Below are 15,858 nucleotides of genomic sequence, written 5' to 3' on the forward strand. Positions count from 1 at the left end.
ACAGTATTTTCATCAATGATGGGCAGCATATATGATGGTGGCTCCATAAGATTATAATACTGTATTTTTATTGTGCTGTTTCTATGTTTAGATATGTTTCAATATGTAAATATTTGCCATTGTGTTAAAACTGCCTACATTATTCATTACAGGAACATGCCGTACAGGTTTGCAGCCTAGCAGCAATAGGCTATATATTATATCATATGGTCTAAACATGACATGGTAAAAAGCCCCATAAAACTGCACACCTCAACCATACCTCAACTTTCTGTTGAAACTGCTCTCTCTAACCCAAATGTGAATAAGTAATTAAGGACTGTGATCGCCACCCTACCCAGACAATGTGTAAACCAATGCTAATCTTGACTTTTGTGAACCACTTAAGTAACAACCAGAATGTCAAAAAGTCCCCTGGCCCTCGGAATGTCCGGAACCCCTCACCCTCATCTTTGCCCAGGAATCCGCTGGAATGTCCAGAACCCCCCTACCCTCATCTCCACCCAGAAGGTGATTTGCAGAATCCACTAGCCCTCGGAATGTCTGAAGCCCTTCATCCCCACCCCCGCCCCTCACCCTCACTCTCAAGGTGATTTTTACAGGTATAAAAGGTCTTGACACCCTCCTTTCGACGACACGGGTTGGAGAGACACGAGTCCTCCATGGCCGCCAGCAATAAAGACCCTGCAATTTGGCATACTTTTGTCTTGGTGTTGACTTTCTATGCTCGGGCCAGTACAACATTTTTGGAGGTCCCACCGAGATTTATCTTTGTCCATCACCAGACAAAAGCCATCTTCAGAGTCTCACCCGGGCAGCTGCTCCCACCTCAGGGACTTCTAGGGGAGGCACCCCCTGAGCTGTTCCAGGGCCCCAGAGTTCCGGCCCTGTGGAGGATAAGCAACTACCTGGCTGACATTCACCCGAAATTCCTCAGGGTCCGGGGAACCTCCGGAGGTAAGTCAGGTCTGGGGACCGGTCCATCGGAGGGGGGGCCTGAGTCGGGGCACCGGACGCGGTCACTGCAACTCTGACCAGGCAAGCCTACTGTGAGACGTCACTGGAGTCTCAGGTTACCTCACTGGAGGCTCGGTTAATTTAGTTTTCGATTGTTTTCCATAACCTCGGTGTGAGAGAGTGAGTGTGTATATATGTAGTTCCACGGCTGGAAGGCTACGGGGCTTGTGTGGGCCTTCACCCACGGTTCCATGGGGACATCATAAGGCATAACGGTGATTAACCTCAGGATTAAAAATTCTGAGGTGACCAGGCCCAGGGTTTATACGGGTACACCTTAGCCAAGACACTCTGAAACATCCCTCTGGGGACGTGGCCGGGCAGGCATCAGACTGGTCTCCCATCCGGGGGGCACCCATCCTTTGTCTGTCAATCCTGTATGTGGTTCTGTCTTTATTGCAGATTCACCAGTTTTGTTAAGACTCCTGTTGGCTGATATACAGTGGTTTAGGCCTGCTTCCCTTGGAATGGAAGATATTCTACAGTGGGTAGCAGACCACTGCCTGCAGGGGACCTTTACTGAATTCATGCCCCTAGAAGTAATTCTGTTCTCCTTCCTTCTCCTATTATTCTTCTACTACTAAGACCTCTCTTCTTCTGACTCTGCCATGTGGCAAATAGCTTTAGCCCTCTATCTTTTTGTTTTCTTCCTTACTATAATCTTTGTGGCCTGTAAGTTCTCTCAGCCACCCATCTCCCCGGACAGGAGTATTTCTGCCTGTGTTGGGTATAATTTCCTTTTCCCTTCATCAGCTGATGTCCAAAAGGGAATTCTGTCCAAGACATCTTGGGTGTAGTTTTTTCTCTGTCCTGGGAAATAAATTCCTAGACAAAAAGGTACTAACTCTTCTTGACCGTTTGGGGTGGAAACAAGGTAATTGTCTGTTCTGTCAAAAAGATATTAAGTGTTGTTATGGCCAGTGCTCTGAAGCCCACCCCTATTCAGTTTTTTGGCACCACCCTAACTGCTGGGAGTTGGGATGTCACGGCTTAATAAGAACAGATTGGCAAATCTCTTGTCAACTCTGTACGCTGTGGTGGATTCAAAATTCACACCCTGTGGACCTCCTAGTTCATTTGTTTTGCCATTTTCCAACTTTTCCAAGGTCACTGGATGTCAGGTGTCATTTTAAAGACCACGCCCGAGTGGCACTAAGCCTATACAAGGCCTACTACTGGCCCCTCTGGGGCTTCTTAGGGAAATCCTATCCACACTCTTGGCCCCTTCCACCTGTTCCCCTGGCCCATACAAAAGACAGACCCATTAAATTAATTGTACTTTCCTTACAAGATTTAGCTGTAGAGGCACTTTTAAAACCAGTGCTGGAAAGGGCAGAACACGAGTATAATGCCTGCCAAAATTGGAAATACTACAAAAACCACAAGACCCGTGTCACCATCAGGAGACAGAGATGAGAGTGGAGAAAGAGGACAAAAAAAAAAAAGACAGAAATAGGGAGAGAGAGAGAGGAGAGAGAGAGAGCAAGAAGAAAAATAAGGAGAGAGGAATTTAATGCTTTATAGGGTCCCTGTGTCAAGGTGACCAAAAGCCGCAGGGGTGGGGAACTCGCAGCCGGCCCAGCGGCTGGGAGCTTTGTTTTAAAGTGACGTAAAAAGTTTTTTTTTTTCTTTCTGCCAGCCACCAGCCCCACCCGGCTTTCAGGCAGGCCACACAGCCTCAGGGTGCAGCATTTGCAACTGCGAGGTTGTTGGTTTAAATCCTCAGTAAAGCCAGTTTTAAATTAGTAAAATATCTTAGGGGAAATTTTGGCATTAAAAAAAAACCCACATATGGGGTCGTCTAGCTCCCGGCCTTGTACCCTCCTCCAATGCATGATGGCCAACTTCGAGTTTGGGTTCTCAGGCCAATACGGAGAGAAAATTAACCCCTGGAAAACTCTGCTCTTTGTGTGAGCTAGAATGGCCATCTTTTGGAGTTGGGTGGCCAGATACTAGGACCTACGACCCAAAAATTACCCAGTCTGTATGGAAAATGGTTGCAGAAACTCCTGGATACCCTGACCAGTTTCCATACGTCGACCAATGGTTGGGTTTAGTCCAACAGCCTCCCCCATGGCTAAAGCGCTGCATAAAACAGGCTGGACTTCAGGACCTGTTAGCCGGCACAAAGAAGGCCCCTACTGCGCAGGCCATTCTCCCCGCCCCAGAATAGAATCTAGAATTACCTCTGCCTTACTTTAGACCCTCTGGACAGAGGTCTCAGCACCCCTCTCCAGACAGCACTGGTAGCCAGCCCTTGTCCCCACTCCACACCCGTAGCGGGGCTCCATACCCACCCTGGGTATTACCCCTTCGAGAGGCACCCCCAATGGAGGGAGGTAGCCGGGCTGCCCTTTCTTCATCCACATCCCCTTCTCCTCTGGTGACTTATACAATTGCAAGGCTCAACACCCCTGCTTTTCTGAAAGGCCCCAGGCACTCACAGGGCTCCTAGAGTCTATCTTACTAACCCACTGCCCCACCTCGGAGGACTGTCAACAATTACTCCTAATACTGTTTACTGCAGAAGAAAGGGGCAGAATTAGGCAGGATGCCCGTAAGGCCATGGTTGGAATAGGGGAAGGCTCGGTGGAGGACCACCAGGAGCAAATTAATGAAACTTTCCCTTCCACCCAACCCCAGTGGGACCGAAACACCTCGGCGGGTCTACAGGCATTGAACAATTTTCACCGGTACCTACTAGAAGGGGTTAGGGGAGCAGCCCAAAAGCCCACTAACCTCTCCAAAGTAGGGATTGTAACTCAGGGCCCGCAGGAGTCTCGGCTGCTTCCTTGAGTGTCTACAGGATGCTTACCGCACCTACACTCCTATTGACCCTGAGGCTCCAGAAAATCAGCGGGCCATCAATCTGGCTTTTGTTTCCCAATCAGCCCCTGATATTAAAAGAAAGTTACAGAAGTTAGAGGGATTCCAGGGAATGAATTTGTCCCAATTGCTGGAAATTGCCCAAAAGGTTTTTTACAATAGGGACACTTCAGAAGCCAGACAGGACAAGAGAGTTACTAAAGCAGTAATTGCAGCTCTTCAGGAAACCCGAGTTATCCCACGGGGACAGGGAACCCCACAGGGGAGCCCCTGGGGTCTCCGGCCCAGGCTAGGATGCAACCAGTGTGGGTACTGCTGAAAGATAGGCCACTGGAAGAATAAGTGCCCGGAGAGGAGAAGGCAAGAAATAGCTCAGGGAAAGCCACTGAGGGCCATTCTCAATTTAGAAAGCCAGGATTGACAGGGCCGGGACTCTTATTTATTAAGCCCCCAGGAGCCCAGGGTCACTTTAAAAATTGGGAGCACACCTGTCAGCTTCCTAGTTGACACTGGGGCAGCCCACTCAGTCCTTACTCAGCCTCTAGGACCACTATCCAGTAAAAAAACAATTATCCAGGGGGCCACAGGAAAATCCACGACAAGCCCTTGGACCACCAACTGATTCATTGATCTGGGGAATGGCACTGTCACCCACTCCTTCTTAGTCATTCCAGAGTATCCATACCCACTCCTAGGACAGGACTTACTCCACAAACTTCAAGCAAATATTTCTTTCAGTGAGGGTCAGGCTTGCCTCTCAACTCCTCCTCCCTTGGCATCAGGGCCACCTCTGCAAATCCTCATCACCTGTGCTCTGTCAGACGAGTATCTCTTGCAGGAAGCTCTATCCTCAGAGGCAGATCAACCACCAACATCAGACCTCCTCCGCCAACTCCAAGAGAATATACCTGGAGTGTGGGCTGAAACAAATTCCCCAGGCTTGGCAAGTCACCATACCCCAGTCATGGTTCAGTTACTGGCAACAGCAACTCCAGTCCAGGTATGACAATATCCCATGAGCCAGGAAGCCAGATGGGGAATTGCTCCACATGTAACCAGACTCCTAAAAGGAGGGATCCTTACTACCTGTAAGTCCCCCTGGAATACCCTCTTGCTCCCCATCTTAAAACCAGGCACAAAGGACTATCGGCCTGTAGAGGACTTAAGGGAGGTAAACAAATGAGTGGAAACTGTCCACCCTACGGTTCCAAATCCATACACCCTCCTAAGTCTCTTGGGCCCAGAACACCATCATTACACTGTCCTGGATCTCAAGGATGTGTTCTTTAGCATCTCACTAGCCCCTGTTAGCCAGCCCATATTTGCTTTTGAATGGACTGACCCTGATACTGGGGTCTTGGGGCAACTCACTTGGACAAGACTGCCTCAGGGGTTCAAAAACTCCCCCACTCTGTTTGATGAGGCACTTAGCCAAGATCTTGCCACCTTCTGAGCTGAGTTCCCCAAGTGTACCCTACTCCAATATGTGGATGATTTACTATTGGCTACAAAAACCCAGGAGGCCTGTAAAGAGACCACCCAGTCATTATTAAAGACCCTACAGACTTTGGGTTACCGGGTCTCAAAGGCCCAACTCTGCCAACCGGAAGTTACTTACCCAGGCTATATCATAGTGAAGGGCAAGTGGGCACTGGCACCTAGCTGAGTCCAAGGGGTGCTGCAAATACCCACCCCCACCACGAAACACCAAGTTCGAGAATTCCTTGGGGCGGTAGGGTACTGCAGGCTATGGATTTTGGGATTCGCCAAGATAGCCAAGCCCCTGTATGCCTGCACTGGAGGAAATCAGCCCTTGATATGGACAGAGATAGAGCAACGGACTTTTGACAAGCTCAAGACTGCCCTGACTACAGCCCCAGCCTTGGCCTTGCCAGACATCTTTTAACCCTTTTGGTTATTTGTGCATGAAAAACAGGGAGTCACTAAGGGGGTGCTCACCCAGTTGTTAGGACCATGGTCCCGGCCAGTTGCCTACCTTTCAAAAAGACTTGATCCCGTAGCCTCTGGGTGGCCAGCTTGTCTGAGGTCGGTGGCAGCTACAGCCCTGTTAGTCAAGGAGGCGGACAAACTGACCTTGGGGCAGGAATTAAACTTAGTGGCACCCCACACGGTGGAGTCACTACTCCATGGAGCTCCTGGAAAATGGATGTCAAATGCCCACACAGTTCAATATCAGGCCTTACTTTTGGACCAGCCCTGCATACAATTTTTAAAGGCTACAGTTTTAAACCCCACCACGCTGCTACCAGACAGCGAGCTGGAGGAGCCCATACATGATGGCCAACAGACAATGGACGTCCTCCATGCAGCTCGACCGGACCTCACCGACGTCCCCCTGCAGAATCCAGAGAGGGTACTGTATACGGATGGCAGCAGTTTCATGGTCAACGGAGTCAGGTATGCCAGAGCAGCCATAGTCACCCTAGAGCAGGTTGTCTGGGCCCAGACTCTTCCACATGGAACCTCAGCCCAAAAGGCAGAACTCATAGCTATGACAAAGGCCTTAGACTAGGCGGAGGGGAAAACTGTTAACATCTACATGGATAGCCAGTATGCCTTTGCTATGGCTCATGTACATGGAAAGAGGACTACTTACCTCAGAGGGAAAAACCATCAAAAATAAAGAAGAAATCCTAGCCCTACTAGAGGCTATATGGAAGCCCAAGGCAGTGGCATTAATACACTGCAAAGGACACCAGAAGGGAAATTCACCAGAGGCGAGGAGAAATAGGGCAGCTGACCTAACAAGCCAGACAGGCAGCCTTGGGACCAGTAAAACCTCTGACTCTTCTTGTGACTCTGCCAGCCCCAACTCTGCCCCCCACCCCTATGTACTCACCTGATGAAGAAAACTTTGCTAAAGAACAAGGGGGCACACAAGATTCCACAGGATGGTGGATTCTACCAGACACAAGGATTGTGGTCCCCGAGGCTCTAGGACAGGCCCTAGTTAAGGACACACACCAGGCCACTCAGGACAGACCAAAGTAACTGAGCTGCTAAAAGCCAAATACTACATTCCCCACTTACATGAACTTATCAAGGAAATTACTACTCGGTGTGATGTATGTGCCAGAGTAAATCTGGGAAGGAACAGGTCTAGCCAGGTAGGAGTGAGACTCAGAGGGGCTAGCCCTGGGGAGCACTGGGAAGTAGATTTCACTGAAATAAAACCCCTGGCAAACGGCTATAAATACCTCCTGGTGTTTATAGATACGTTCTCTGGATGGGTTGAGGCCTTCCCCACTAAGTCTGAGACTGCCTTGGTGGTCACAAAAAAACTATTACAGGACCTTGTTCCTCCGTTTGGCTTCCCTCTAACACTGGGGTCAGACAATGGGCCTGCCTTTACTGCACAAATTTCTCAGGGCCTAGCCAAGACCCTGGGTATATCCTGGAAATTACATTGTGCCTGTCATCCCCAGAGTTCAGGGCAAGTCAAACGAATGAACCAAACCTTAAAAGAAACCCTGGCAAAGTTTATCCTAGAGACTGGTGAAAACTGGGTCAGCCTGCTTCCTTTTGTCCTCCTCCGCATCCGATGCATACCCTATCAAAAAGTTTTCTCCCCTATTGAAATCACGTTTGGTAGACCCCCTCCCTTACTCCCCAGACCCGTGGATACCGTACATGCTGAAGTCCATAATTATACACTCCTTAAGTCCTTACAGGCACTCCAGTCTGTTCAATCCCAGATACACCAGCTCATTAAGGACACCTGTCCCACCCCACTGGACCTCGCAGAGCAGCCAACACACCCCTTCCAGCCTGGAGACTCTGTCCTTGTTAAAAGATTTGCCACCTCCGGCCTCATTCCCCTTTGGAAGGGACCCTACATGGTTATCCTTACCATACCCACCATATTCAAGGTGGATGGACTAACGGCCTGGATTCATCACACCCACGTCAAGACTGCCCCACCAGAAGGACAATGGAGCATCAGACACTCATCCCCTGACTCACTAAAGCTAAGACTTGTGCGCTCTTCGCAGTCACCACCCTTGCCACCCTAATCTGTGCTGTAAATCCGTATAGCAAACCCCCCCAGAACCCACCTACTCTCAATGGGTCATCACCAAGGGCTCCACTGGAGCATATGTTAGTTCCTTAACTGGGAAGGGATCCACCTTAGTCAATTTAACCCTGGAATACATTCCAAAGAACCCCATTACCTTCTCCCTACACCTTGTGCCCTCCTGGGCCCCAACCTAAATTTCAGAACAAGTGGAGGTGTTGCCGGGTGTGGCAGTTTAGGGGCAGAGCAACAACTCCAGACCATGGGGTTATATCTGTGCCCAGGATCCACCCCACAGAAAAGATGGAACTGTGGAGACTTAAATGAATTCTTTTGCCCCCATTGGGGTTGTGAAACGATCTCCACTATATCGGGATATACCAAAAACATAGACTCTTTCATCTCTTTTAACAGAGACTCTCCCCCATCCCCATGCTACACTGGGTCTTGAAACCCACTCAGAATAACTGTAACTACCCCAGATGGTAGATGGACAACGGGGCGAAGCTGGGGTCTCAGAGTATATATGAGTGGGTGGGACATGGGAAACATCTTTACCATCCAGCGTATAACCCTGCCCAGACCCAACTGCCCTATAGGACCCATTGCCCAGGTCATACAACAACAGGAGGCCCCCTTAAAAATACAAAGCCCCCTCATCCAGATAATCAATACCCCCTCTCAACAATCTTCCCCTACAACCCCATCTCGGCTTGAAGAGGATGCAACCCTGTTAAACTTGTTGTCCTTGGCTCACCACCTCCTCAACAAATCTAACCCAGATTTAGGAAAAGACTGTTGGCTCTGTCTAAACCCTCAACCATCATTTTATACCGGGTTGGCTTCCCAATTACCAGCCAACCTGTCCAATTCTTCATGCTCCCAATCCACACTCCATTTAACCCTGGGAGACATAGAAGGCTATGGGCACTGCTACCACTCCCCAAATTACACCCTTGCAGGTTCTCCCTATGGGCACTATTGTAATGTCTCCCACAATGTAACATTTAATGGTAAAAACCTTCATTATCAGGCCCCAGATACCACTTGGTTAGCCTGCACTTTTGGCCTCACCAACTGCATGTCCACATACCAGTTCAACAGCTCCGCTCCCATACTCTGCACCCCGGTACACATCCTCCCCAGAGTTGACATTTATGATGGCCAACAGGGACTGAACCTCCTGGCCCCATCAGATATTATTACTGCCCAGTGGAAGCGAGTCCCTATCGTCATCCCTCTACTGGTTGGATTAGGCATTGCTGGCTCCACTGCAGTTGGAATATCAGCTCTTATAACTGGGGACCAAAATTTTAAAACTCTCTCTCAGCACATAGATACTGACCTAAGCCACTTGGAAAACTCCATTTCCCAGCTCACTGATCAGGTTGAGTCTTTGGCTGAAATGATCCTCCAAAATAGGCGAGGACTAGATTTACTATTCTTAAAACAAGGGGGGTTATGTGTTGCCCTTAATGAACAATGTTGCTTCTATGCTAATAGGTCACACCTCATCTGAGAGAGCCTCTCCCTGGTCAGACAGAATCTCGAAACCAGAAAACAACTTCGAGAGGCTTTGGAAAGTTGGTATCAAAAAATGTTTTCCTGGTTCCCTTGGCTCACTTCCCTCCTCACGGGCCTGGTGGGACCTCTGGCCCTACTCTTACTGGGTCTCATGTTTGGCCCCTGCCTCCTAAACCGACTGTTCAAGTTCATAAAATCTAGGGTAGACTCCATAAAATTAATGATATTAAGGTCTCAATATGAGTCCTTAGAACAAACAAACAATACTAACCAGTTGGAGGAATCAATGATTTAATTTTTGTAAATAAAACAAGGGGGCAATGTCACATGGTAAAAAGCCCGATAAAACTGCATACCTCAACTGGGCATGGTGGCTAACACCTATAATCCCAGCACTTTGGGAGGCTGAGGTGGGCGGATCACGAGGTCAAGAGATCGAGACCATCCTGGTCAACAAGGTGAAACCCCGTCTCTACTAAAAATACAAAAATTAGCTGGGCATGGTGGTGCGTGCCTGTAGTCCCAGCTACTCGGGAGGCTGAGGCAGGAGAATTGCTTGAACCCAGGAGGTGGAGGTTGCGGTGAGCCGAGATCGTGCCATTGCACTCCAGTCTGGGTAACAACAGTGAAACTCCGTCTCAAAAAAAACAACAAAAAAAAAACGGCATACCTCAACCATACCTCAGCTTTCTGTTGAAACTGCTCTCTCTAACCCAAATGTGAATAAGTAATTAAGGACTGTGATCACCACTCTACCCAGACAATGTGTAAACGAATGCTAATCTTGACTTTTGTGAACCACTTAAGTAACAACCAGAATGTCAAAATTCCCCTGGCCCTCGGAATGTCTGGAGCCCCTCATCCTCATCTTCGCCCAGGAATCCACTGGAATGTCTGGAACCCCTCACCCTCATCTTTGCCCAGGAATCCGCTGGAATGTCCAGAACCCCCTCACCCTCATCTCCACCCAGAAGGTGATTTGCAGAATCCACTAGCCCTCAGAATCTGAAGCCCCTCATCCCCACTCCCACCTCTCACCCTCACTCTCAAGGTGATTTTTACGGGTATAAAAGCTCTTGACACCCTCCTTTCGACGCCACGGGTTGGAGAGACACGAGTCTTCCATGGCCGCCAGCAATAAAGACCCTGCAATTTGGCATACTTTTGTCTTGGTATTGACTTTCTATGCTCGGGCCAGTACAACATAAATGTGTAGTAGGCTATACCATCTAAGTTTGTGTAAGTACACTCTGATGTTTGTACAATGACGAAATCACCCAATGACACATTTCTCAGATCTTATCCCCATTATTACGCAACACAGGGCTGAACTTAAATGTTGATGACTCCCAATCTATGTCTCTAGATATCAGAAGACATGTTTCTTTTTTTTTTTTTTTTTTGAGACATAGTTTCGCTCTTGTTACCCAGGCTAGAGTGCAATGGCATGATCTCAGCTCACCGCAACCTCCGCCTCCTGGGTTTAGGCAATTCTCCTGCCTCAGCCTCCTGAGCAGCTGGGATTACAGGCTGCGCCACCATGCCCAGCTAATTTTTTGTATTTTTAGTAGAGACAGGGTTTCACCATGTTGACCGGGATAGTCTCGATCTATTGACCTCGTGATTCACCCACCTCTGCCTCCCATAGTGCTGGGATTACAGGCTTGAGCCACTGCGTCTGGCCTCAGAAGACATGTTTCTTAAACTTCAGAACCAAATTTCCAACTACCAGATGAGTATTTGTACATCAATGCTACCTAAAGATTCATAGTCTTTAAAAATCTAAAACTTCCTCTCTAAATAATTATTTCATATACACATAAATCTCTGAAATACCGCCTATCTCTAAGTTCAGTTCATTCATAAAAAGAATGGCATCAGGCTGGGTGCGGTGGCTCATGCCTGTAATTCCAGCACTTTGGGAGGTCAAGGCAGGCAGACCACGAGGTCAGGAGTTTGACACCAGCCTGGCCAACATTGTGAAACCCCATCTCTACTAAAAATACAAAAATTAGCTGGGCATGGTGACGGGTGCCTGCAATCCCAGCTACTCAGGAGGCTGAGGCAGGAGAATTCCTTGAACCAGGGAGGCGGAGGTTGCAGTGAGCTAAGATTGCACCACCTGCACTTCAGCCTGGGTGACAGAGCAAGACTCTGTCTCAAAAAACACAGTGGAATCTCTTATAACAAACACTATGCAAATCCTCTCACTACTAACCATTTAGTCTGTAGGACAATTCCCCTAATATTAGCCAATGCAGCAATGTGATACTGACCTTCAGTGTTCCCTTTAGTCTCAGTCAAACTCACCTTGTAGCAGTCGTTAGCAATGAGCTGTAAGAGACTGAAGGACTCGCCAGAGGTTTCCATCTTGAGATAAAGTTCCCAGGCTAGTCTTGGTTTCTTATTCATAATATCTGAAAAAGGAAACACATTTGTAAACAAATGAGTCATTTTTACATGTACAAAAAATAATTTCTGCACCTTATTATTCTATGGATTTGGTTCTATATTCCAAATAAAGAAATCATAGAATACCTCTTTCATGGAAAGCTTGCAGTGTTGGCATTAAGCTGGCTCCCTGCCAGAATTCTACCATACTTAATATATTTAAGTTAGGAGTCACATAATTATGTCTTTCAGACTGATTGACTTCTGGTAGTTCCTATTTTGCTCATCTGCTTAAAAGAGGATACCTATCATTCATTCAATCTGACTCACAGTTTCAGCCTTACTTAGAAGATATGATTGCTAAATTTTCCTCTGACTACAAAAACTCAGTGAACATTTTATTTAATTTTATTTTTGCACTGAGACAGAGTCTTGCTCTGTCACCCAGGCTGGAGTGCAGTGGTGCGATCTTGGCTCACTGCAACCTTTGCCTCCTGGGTTAAGTGATTCTCATAGCTCAATCTCCCAAGTAGCTGGGATTACAGGTGTGCGCCACCATGCCCAGCTAATTTTAGTATTTTTAGTAGAGATGAGGTTTCACCATATTGACCAGGCTGGTCTTGAACTCCTGGTCTCAAGTGATCCTTCTGCCTCATGCTCCCAAAGTGCTGGGATTACAGGCGTGAGCAACTGTGCTTGGCCAACATTTTAAATCTGAGTTTAAAAAGGAACAAGAAAAGATAGTAAGTGAGAGAGAGATAGAAAGTAAAGTTCTAAAAAAAAAAGAAAGAAAAAGAAAGTAAAGTTCTGTAATACACCAAAAAATTACATGTTTGACATTTTGCTGCTTTTCAGGCTTGAATGATAGTGAAAAGTTAAAATTAGCGTAACAACATCATTTCACAAACAACACGATAAACTGAGACTCTGGAAACTTGAACGAGACTTTAGGAAGAACCTGATATTTTTCGGGTTGTAAGTACTACATCAATGCTATGTAGTAGAAATAATCACAGGGTAAACTTGCATGACACATTTACATGGCAACTCTTACTGAGTAGTATTAACAATCCTTAACTTCAGTGTTCACTCATTCTACAGAACAAAATGCAAAATAAAATCAGAAAACATTCAATGTCATTTCCAAACAGATTATGCAACCAAAAAGAAAAAGAAGACTCCTTTTGTAACATTTAAAAGAAGACTCACAGCACCGAGCTAACCAGCTGAGGTAAATGTAATCATTTTTTATCTTCTCACTTTGGATCAAGCGGAACACCTGCAAGAAGAGAAAAGAAAGGGAGTAGACATGAGGATGGTTTTGCAGGGAAAATATCCATCATTGACTGGCCTTAGATTGATGATCACTGTGGCACTGTAGATGACCAAATTCTATACAGGCTACTAAGAAAAGTAAAGGGCAAAGTGGTGGTGATTTAAAAATGTTACACCAGAAATTGATATTACAAGTTGACAAAAAGTTGGTAAGGATATAGAAGATTTAAACAGAGTAATTAACAACTGTAGGATACGTATTCTTTTTAAGCACACGTGACATGTTACACACCGGTCAGTAAGGCAAGCCTCAACAAAGGGTAAACGATTAGCATCAAACAGACCATATTTTATTTGTTTGTTTTCTAGACAGGGTCTCGCACTGTCAACCAGGCTGCAATGCAGTAGCACAATCATGGCTCACTACAGTCTTGACCTCCCAGTGTCAAGCGATCCTCCCTCCTACCTTGGCCTCCCAAATAGCTGGGACTACAGGCACATGCCACCATACTCAGCTATGTAAAAATTTTTTTGTAGAGATGGTGTCTCACTATATTGCCTAGGCTGGTCTCAAACTCCTGGGCTCAAGTGATCCTCCCACTTTTCAGCCTTCCAAAAGGTTGGGTTTATAGTGTGAGCCAGCTCACCTAGCCCAGACCACATTCTATGACCACAAAAATACAATTAAGTTAGAAACCAAATAAGTAAATAAACATATTGATAGTCACCAAGCTGTATACTTAGGATTTGTATACTTTTCTATACATATATTTCTATAAAGTTTACTTAGGATTTGTATACCTTTCTGTACATATGTCATATTTCTATAAAGTTTACTAAAAAGGAAAAATTTTAATATGGTTATAAAATCTATGTCTATTCACATTGTACTTTTTTTTAAGAGATGGGGTCTCATGATGTTGCTCAGGCTGGAGTGCAGTAGACGGGGTCCCACTATGTTGCCCAGGCTGGAGCGAAGTGGCTATTCACACGCATGCTCATCATGCATTGCAGCTTAAAACTTCCAGGCTCAAGCCACTGTCCTGCTTCAGCCTCCTAAGCTGGGACTCCAGGTATGTGCCACTGCACCTTCTCCACAGTGTATGTTTTAATGCAACCTAAGAACAGAGGAATCTTTAATAATCCTTAACCCTTGACCCTTAACCATTTTATTCCAGTGAGAAAAAGACAAGGATTTTTTAGATAGAATCATTCAAATGCTTTCAAAAGCAGGTACCCACCTCTTCAGCCTCACTGGTATTGCCTGTTGCAGCTTTGGCTTGTGCATAATTAAAGTTAAAGATGTCATCATTATAGAAGTAACTCTGAAAAACACCCCAAGAACAGGTCACATTGAGAATTAACATATAAAATATAAAACTACCAGTTATACCAATTAACACAAAATTAACCTTATGGATTAGTCTATGCCACTAATGCCACCAAAGAAAATGGGTCATCTCTAAGGGTACCTTACCTTCTCTGACACAGCCTACAGTATTTTGTATATAAAGTCTTATAGATAATTTTATACTGACCTTAAATGAATTGAGGTAAATCAAGACATCATCAAATTGCTTAAGCAGGAAGAAACAGGAAGCCATGCACTGCCTCCCTGGTATCGTATCTGAAATGGAGGGAAAAAACCCCACACATACTCATGAAACTAAAATCCTCTTTAGCTGAAATTTTAGTTATTTAATAATTTAGAGACAGGAAAATATTCTTAGACATCTTTCTAGATTCTGAAATTTTAAATTTTGTTTAGTGGACAAAACTCCAATAAATGGAGGTCATTGAGAGTGACCAATAATCTCTCTGGGGATTAACTCCCAGAGTCCAAACTGAACACATGCCCTTCAGATTCGGTAGCTATGGCAATACCCAGATCATTTCCAGGGTTTTGATTCTCTCATCCAACATCTGCACATTCAATTAGCGTGACCTGGTCTCCATCATCACTTTTCTAAATCAACCTACCATTTCCAATCTCAAATGGAAAAATAATTTGCCATGGAACCATCTGATTCTGATCCTGATCCAACTTTTTGCCTGATATCAGATTTCTGTTTGAGTAGCGGAGGATTAGTATAATTCCCACCCTTGCCACAGGCATTCCTAAGGCTCCTTATCCTGTTTAATTTTTTTCCGTAAGCACTTATCACAGTCTGATACACCATGTATATCTGATACATATAATATTATATATATCTACTCAGATATACATATAAAATATAAAACCATCAGTTATACCAGATAAACACAAAACTAATCTTAAGGATTAGTTTGTAAGGTCTGACCATGCCGTGGATCTTAGCACATGGCGACCCCCGTGAATGGCACCTACACCTCTGGAGGGCCTGCTGGAATTAGAAAACCTGAAGTAGCTGGAAGATCATGAAAAAAGAAATGATCAACCCCTGTGGCGCCTACTTAACTTTGAGACATTCTCTATTGTTTCTTATTTGGGCTTCAACTGACAAGGCCTTGGACTTTGTAACCGGCCTTAGCTTGGCCAACTTAGTGACTCCACACCCTACAACCCCCTCCCAGCTGGTCAACTATGTGACTCCACACCTTATAACCCCCTCCCAGCTTGCAAATCTATGATCCTCTCCCAGCTTGAAAAAAACCGCACTAAACTAACTTGTAACTTTCCACTGCCTTCTCCACAACCTATAAAACCAACTCCTATCCACCACCCTTCGCTGACTCCATTTTCGGGCTCAGCCCACCCATAGCTGGGTGAATAAACAACCATGTTGCTCACACAAAGCCTGTTTGCGGGA

General features: G+C 46.0%; 1 protein-coding gene across 5 annotated transcripts in view; it reads right to left on the minus strand.

Annotated features, from left to right (window-relative positions):
• The window catches only part of IFT56 (intraflagellar transport 56), a 78,764-nt gene that overhangs the window by 8,174 nt on the left and 54,732 nt on the right, over positions 1 to 15,858 (minus strand). For 4 of the 5 annotated variants that reach the window (XR_013524225.1, XM_078343688.1, XM_035254632.3 and 1 more), the window contains 4 exons: positions 14,608 to 14,696; positions 14,311 to 14,394; positions 13,004 to 13,073; positions 11,714 to 11,820 (listed from right to left, as the gene is read on the minus strand). Coding sequence is in view for 3 of the 5 variants with exons in the window: in XM_078343688.1 (XP_078199814.1) it covers positions 11,714 to 11,820; positions 13,004 to 13,073; positions 14,311 to 14,394; positions 14,608 to 14,696 (350 nt within the window). In the remaining 2 variants the exon portion in view is untranslated. Of the gene's footprint in view, positions 1 to 11,713; positions 11,821 to 13,003; positions 13,074 to 14,310; positions 14,395 to 14,607; positions 14,697 to 15,858 lie in introns of those variants that run through there. The other variant, XR_013524224.1, reaches the window with a different exon arrangement.

Source organism: Callithrix jacchus, chromosome 11 (assembly GCF_049354715.1).
Source record: "Callithrix jacchus isolate 240 chromosome 11, calJac240_pri, whole genome shotgun sequence".
NCBI classification, from domain to species: domain Eukaryota; kingdom Metazoa; phylum Chordata; class Mammalia; order Primates; family Cebidae; genus Callithrix; species Callithrix jacchus.